This window comes from Curcuma longa, unplaced genomic scaffold (assembly GCF_044706935.1).
Source record: "Curcuma longa cultivar G26 ecotype Majalengka, Jawa Barat unplaced genomic scaffold, ITB_CL_G26_1.1 contig_22008, whole genome shotgun sequence".
Taxonomy (NCBI): Eukaryota; Viridiplantae; Streptophyta; class Magnoliopsida; order Zingiberales; family Zingiberaceae; genus Curcuma; species Curcuma longa.
In genome coordinates this window covers 1-5,935 of record NW_027431787.1, presented here as the reverse complement: position 1 = coordinate 5,935, position 5,935 = coordinate 1, and the positions used below count along the sequence as shown (strand labels likewise).

Sequence of the window (5,935 nt, the reverse complement as noted above, 5' to 3'; positions counted from 1 at the left end):
TCACTTGTCCCTCATTCCTTTTGCGTGCCTCATAACAAACTAAATTCTAGAGCAATTGAAACTTGCAGTCTATATTTCTTTTCTTGTTGACTAATACTTTTCATTTGCAATCATCAATAAAGTTGAACATTAATCTTGAAGGATTAAAAATACACCTCTTACACAACAGGATCAATAATCAAGGTTTGTACAATTCCTTGACTTTTACCACATGTGATACTTAACTTCCAAGAAGTTCCCATGGTGAGCCAAATGCTCTGAAACTTGCAGTAAAAGCCTACGAAAGCATTCCCTCTGTGTTGCTCCATTCTTCACAGATCACAAGTTCCTGAATTCTCTTTAAAGCTGCTGCTCTTCGACCTGTCAGATGATCAGAAGCTTCATCATTGTAATGTGGTTTACTCTTACTGACAAAAAACAGGACTGAGCCCCAAATGCAATCCTGTAAAATGATATTTACAGGATTGAGAATGAAGATATAGCAAAGAGCCTGCAAAAGTCTTGCGTGATCAGCACTGAATCTGGTTCTCTCCTCTATGAACAGATGTAAAGGAAAGAAATATTAGATTCCTTTAGAATCTCCAGCTTGAATTGAGAGTTACAGATCTTAATTATGGAGGTAGCTAGGCTCTCTAGGGATCTATCTACTCATTTTTAAAATTGGAACAGATATTAATATTGAACAGTAATGATCAATTAGACAAGGAGACAATGATCATTAACTCTTGTACTCTACCACTGAAATTACGGATCGAACCGAGCAATTGATTCTAGTCTTCAATAAACAATAGCAAACAAACAAAAAACTCTTTCAATATTAAAGCTATAATATGTATTCATGTAATATATCCTAGTTGAGTTCAAGTTTTTCTGTGCTTTTTTACAAAACCTTGGAATGCCACATATTGTGATCACAAGATTTAGATTCTTTATTTCAGATCCTCCCCAGATTATGGTTCCAAAAGTAATGGCAAAAAGTGGGAAGAGACTAAAGAGCTATGGCTAAAATTAAAGAGCTATAGCTAATTACATTGCCAGATGAAGCATTTTCTTGCATGCTAATGTACTGATACTTATCGTAAGCTGGAAAGCAAAGCATCTTCAAAAGCTACTCAAGATCTTTATCTTCTTTCTCGAACAGAATAATCAAAAATCTTCATTTGCATTTCTTCAAAAAAGTAAGATGTTTAGCAAGGAGTAAAGCTTCTTGTGTGTGTTTATAGAAGAAACTAACCTTGTTCTTCGTTCTTGTTCTCTCTTTCTCTTTCTCTTTCTCTCTCAATATACTTGCTCATCCAATGTCAGTTTATCTCGCACTTTTCCATTATCGTGAGCAATCTTAATCTTTCTGAGAGATGAGCTTGTCGAGGAGGGTCACCAGGAGCTGGTGGCGGCGCTCGGCTCGCGCCTCCTCCCTCGCCCGGCGCTCCTCCTCCCTCTCCCGCCACCGCCGGTCCATCTCCGCCCGCTCGGCCCGCAGCCCCTCCATAAGCCGCCGCCACTCCTCCTGCTCCGCTCGCCGCGCCGCCTCCCGCGACTCCGTCGCCTCCAGCCACCGCGCCTCCATCTCCATCTGCCGCCGCATGAACTCTCGCACCGCCACATTGATCGCCTCCGTGGGTTTCGACCTCTCCGCTGCCGCTTGGCGATCAAGCTTCCGTTTCTTCTTCCTCCCCGTTTTCCCGCTCTCCTCCTCCTCCTCCAGCTCCTCCGACGCTAACTCCTTCTCGTCCAACTCCTCCACTTGCAGTACCGCTTGCTTCCCCTTCTCCGACGGCGGCGGCGCCGCCTCCCGGTCGGAGAATAGTCTCCTCATCTCCTCGTAGAAGGGGAAGTGTTGCTTCTCGCTTTCCGTCAACGACTCGCTCCCCTGCTACTCACTTGCACCAAATTACTCAACACATAAACATCAACTAACCAACAAAGGACGACGACGAACTAACTGAAGCAATTAATTAAATGCAAAAGAATGAAGACCTTGAAGCGGGTGACGAGATTCTTCCACTTGGACTTGCACTGGTCGGGTGTGCGGGAGAAGCCCTTGAGGAGGAGCAAGGAGGAGGTGGCCTCCCAAAGCGGCTTGTTGCGCTTCGTCTCCGTGAAGCTCTTGTCGAGCTGCGCTCGGATGGCGAGCAACTCCCGCGTCTCCTCGTGGCTCCACTGCGGGAGCCGCTGGTCCGTAGCGCCACCTCCGCCGCCCCCGTCGGGGTCTTGCGCCGCTGCCACTGTGCCGGGATTCAGCGTTTGGTAAGGGTTGAGGAGGTGGCGGAGGTGATGCTCCATGGAATAATCAAGTGAAGCGACTAGAAGTAGCTAGGAGCAGCAGCAGGGGATAGAATTGATGGGGGAGAGAATTGATCAAGGTGTGAATTGAATAGTATTGATTAAAGATATGGGGAAGGAGTGAGGATCTGATGGGGTCGGCGACTATCTGTCAACGCGGAAAGGCGAGGTGGTGGTTTCCCACTGCTTTTATAGGAAGCGCAGGGCCAGAGAGCTGCGTTCGTGAGGGTGCCATCACGCTTACGACGGCAGCCAGCAGCCTCAGTTTCAGTGCTTCTTCTTCAGCCGTAGTTTCATGTAGACGCGACGCCTGCCTTCTTGCCAGCTTATGAACCGAGAACATCCTTTTCTTTCAGTTATCAGATCTGAGTCATTCCAGTAAAATTCAATCTCCAACCTCGATTGAATGATTGAATCTGTTCAAATTCCACCGCTGACAAATGAACTCTCAGCTTCGTGCGAATCCCTTTCATATCAGTTTGAATTCGCTCAAATTCAAATCAAGAAATCAACGTATATACGATCGATGCATACATTTATTACCCTCGTGAACTTTACTTTGTTGAAAAATGGCCCTTGCGCATGTGTACAATCAGTGACTTTTGACTGGAAGCCCGTGAATCTTCAATTCCATCGACAGCACTCCGTACTATATTCCCTTATCCCACCATCTCTTTCATGATTGCTCGATCGAAGCCAACACAGCAAAATAAACAGCCCAAGAAAGAACACAGCTTAATTTTCTTCCAACAAATAAACAGAACTGTTAAGTGATCATGGAATTTTGATAAGCAAACAAAGAACTGATCATGGAGCTTTGCCTGATTTGGCTGTTTCATATTCCCAGAAGTAAAGGCGCACAAGCAAGCGCGTTGTTTCTCCAATTCGCACAGTTAGGTTAGAAGAGCAAGAACCTAAACGCGTGCCACCACCTTGCTTGTGTCAGTGACCAACATGCAGAGAAAGACATCAAAAATATATCATCGCCCGGAGAGAGATCAGATATCACACGCGTCGAAGACATTTGGAGTTTGGACTCAAGCAACACGAGAGTTTCAAGGCTCCAAGCAATCATCCAACTCCCCGTGGATGATAAATTTAAAATAATAGCAGAAATAGAAGCATGCAACACTATGCTACTGTACTCGTCTCTGACAAGAAATCTGCAACGTAGTGATTAAGGAATAATGAACAGTGAGAAGGTCTTCGTAATCCATCAAATCCAAGCCCTGCATGCTGAAAGTGACTTTATCAATGATTAAATGTGGCTGAAGGGGCCGAGTCCTGTGAAGGTAAATCAGATGATGCTGATGTCTCAATTTTTTCTATTCCTTGCTTGCGTGTGGAGTTCAGTCGAAGGAGATAATAATTTATGGAGCAGTGGCTGAGGATTGGACAAAAGCATGCACTGTCTTTGATCTTAAGTGGGACACAAGATCCATGTAGTGACAAATTCAATTGTTCTGTTCTTCTGATTCTTATTTGTTTTTGCTAGGACTGAAAAATTATTTAGTGAAACACAGAACTGTAGTGCTAGCTAGTACCTAATGGATAGTTTGTAAAGTATAGGAGTAATTAATGGATATCGAGTATTGAATAGTATAAATAGGTCATAATATCATGCTTAATTAATAAGCAAAGCATTAGTTTGTTTAGGCTTGTCATTAGTGGTTCAATTTTGTATCGCAGAGTATTTAGGCAAGGCGACCATAATGAGTGATCTTTAAGTTATCGAACGCATAAAGAAGCTCAAAAATCAAAACTATATATAATATGTGGGCGACGTGTATGGAATCATATCTACAAGGCCAAAGGTCAAGATCTCCGAGAAATTGTTGATGGAGTTCAAGTTAAAGTAATGTTTGACATTGAGACTACAATTGAAAAAGATAGGTTGGAGCATATAAGAGATTCATAATTATTAAAAGGAGCATTAGGGATTTTCACAAAGTTCTTCTCTACGAGGAATGACATAAGATTGTAAATACTTAAAAATGAGTTATTACCATACGATCAATAAATTTTTTTAACAACGTAAAATCTCTTTGCCAAGAAATCTTTAAATTGGATTTTACTTTTAAAATTTTAAAATCAAGCAGGGATCTAACACTAGGAATCGAGAAAAAGTAAGGAGAGAAGGAAGATAGGCAAAGGATCAAAGGCAACAATCTGAGAATTAAATAAATATAACAAATAATATACAACCATCAAAATATTTTGTAAAAAATTTTCTATACTGTTGGACATGTTTGTAATGAATTGAAAATTATAGTATTTCAATTCTGAAATATCTGCCAATGGTCATTTACTACCGTTACTGACCCCAAGTGGGCCATTTCACAGTTCCGACATTCGACGTGCACAGATTATGCTCACACCATTTCATAGTTCCGACATTCGATGTGCACAGATTATGCTCACACATGAGTTAAATTGATTCAATACAATCCAGACTCTGAATTTGCATCCCTTTGCACACTCATACGTGAGAGAGAGTCTCTCCCCATGCATTTATTCACAATATACATGCATGTGATTCAATCTAACACTACAAGAAAAAAAGGATTTCCCGGCGGTTTAAAAATCGTTTAGCGGCGGTTTGGAACCGCCGCAAAATCATTTCCCGACGGTTTACCAAACCGCCGCTGATACCGGTGTCGTTAAACCATTTAGCGGCGGTTCTAGAGAACCGCTGGAATAACCGCCACTAAAGTAGATTTCTCGGCGGTTATTTTTGCGGCGGTTCGAAATATTTCCCGGCGGTTTGTTTAGTGGCAGTTAGAAATGATTTCCCGACGGTTATTTTTTACGGCGGTTCAAAATACTTTCCCAGCGGTTTTCCAAAACCGCCGCGAAATGGTTTCCCGGCGGTTTGCCAAAACCGCCGCTAAATGGTTTCCCGGCGGTTTGCTAAAACTGCCGCGAAATAATTTCCCGGCAGTTTAAGCTTTGAGTGTGCAATTACAGAATTTTCAGCATGCGATAATTTTTATAAATAAATAGAAAAATTAAACAAAAATTGTAATAAATAGAAAATTTTACTAGCATTAATTTCTTGCAAAACTAGTGAACAAATATGAGTCATTACACATAGATATCAAAGTTGTCAGATGTCAAATACAGTGAATTTAGGTTACAAAAAAACTGAAACTTTGCTTGGTTACAAAAAAACTGAGAAATCTCTCTAGCTTTCTCAGATGTCAAATCCTAGAAATAGATCCCTCGCTTTTCCTTCAACCAGGTTGCAAATTCGTTACTTTTTGAAAAGTAGTCATCTTTGGAGAGCTCTTCAAACTTGTAAAATAGTCATGCCTGCACAAGTACAAAAAAAAATTAGAAGAGACAAACTATAACCTAAAGATCACTGAAATGAATGTTATTATTTATCACAAAATTATGGACATTCCGTTGACACTACTAAGAACAAACAAACGTGTCAACAATAAAAAACTCTACAGCAACATGGACTTGTAACATGTGTTATTTTGTTTGTCCGGACTCTATTTCAAATGGAAAATGACAAACAGATGAGAAATTCAATCTAATAAACAAGAAAGAATTTCCAATAGATTGGCAATCATTAGAATGATTGTCCGGACTCTATTTCTAATAAACAAGAAAGAATCTTCAAACTTGCACTACAACAAAAATG

The 5,935-nt window shown here is 41.2% G+C and overlaps 1 protein-coding gene across 2 annotated transcripts; it reads right to left on the bottom strand.

Moving 5' to 3' along the window:
- Nucleotides 1–1,266: 1,266 nt before the first annotated feature.
- LOC141817814 (trihelix transcription factor GT-3b-like) lies at nucleotides 1,267–2,342 on the bottom strand. 2 transcript variants are annotated; one of them, XM_074705440.1, is made up of 2 exons: nucleotides 1,978–2,342; nucleotides 1,267–1,873 (listed from the first exon to the last, which is right to left on the bottom strand). In XM_074705440.1, exons 1-2 carry the CDS (start codon nucleotides 2,281–2,283, stop codon nucleotides 1,340–1,342), a joined length of 840 nt encoding a protein of 279 aa, XP_074561541.1. In that variant the 5' UTR covers nucleotides 2,284–2,342; the 3' UTR covers nucleotides 1,267–1,339. The 2 variants fall into 2 exon arrangements, with proteins under 2 accessions (XP_074561541.1, XP_074561543.1); XM_074705442.1 differs by having other exon boundaries at nucleotides 1,267–1,870.
- Between the last annotated feature and the right edge of the window lie 3,593 nt (nucleotides 2,343–5,935).

What these genes read in the sequence shown, in the direction of transcription:
- LOC141817814 (XM_074705440.1), bottom strand. Translation starts at nt 2,283, where the DNA reads ATGGAGCATCACCTCCGCCACCTCCTCAACCCTTACCAAACGCTGAAT. An exon ending in ATCTCGTCACCCGCTTCAAG is followed by an intron (nt 1,874 to 1,977) that starts GTCTTCATTCTT and finishes GCAAGTGAGTAG; the next exon opens with CAGGGGAGCGAGTCGTTGAC.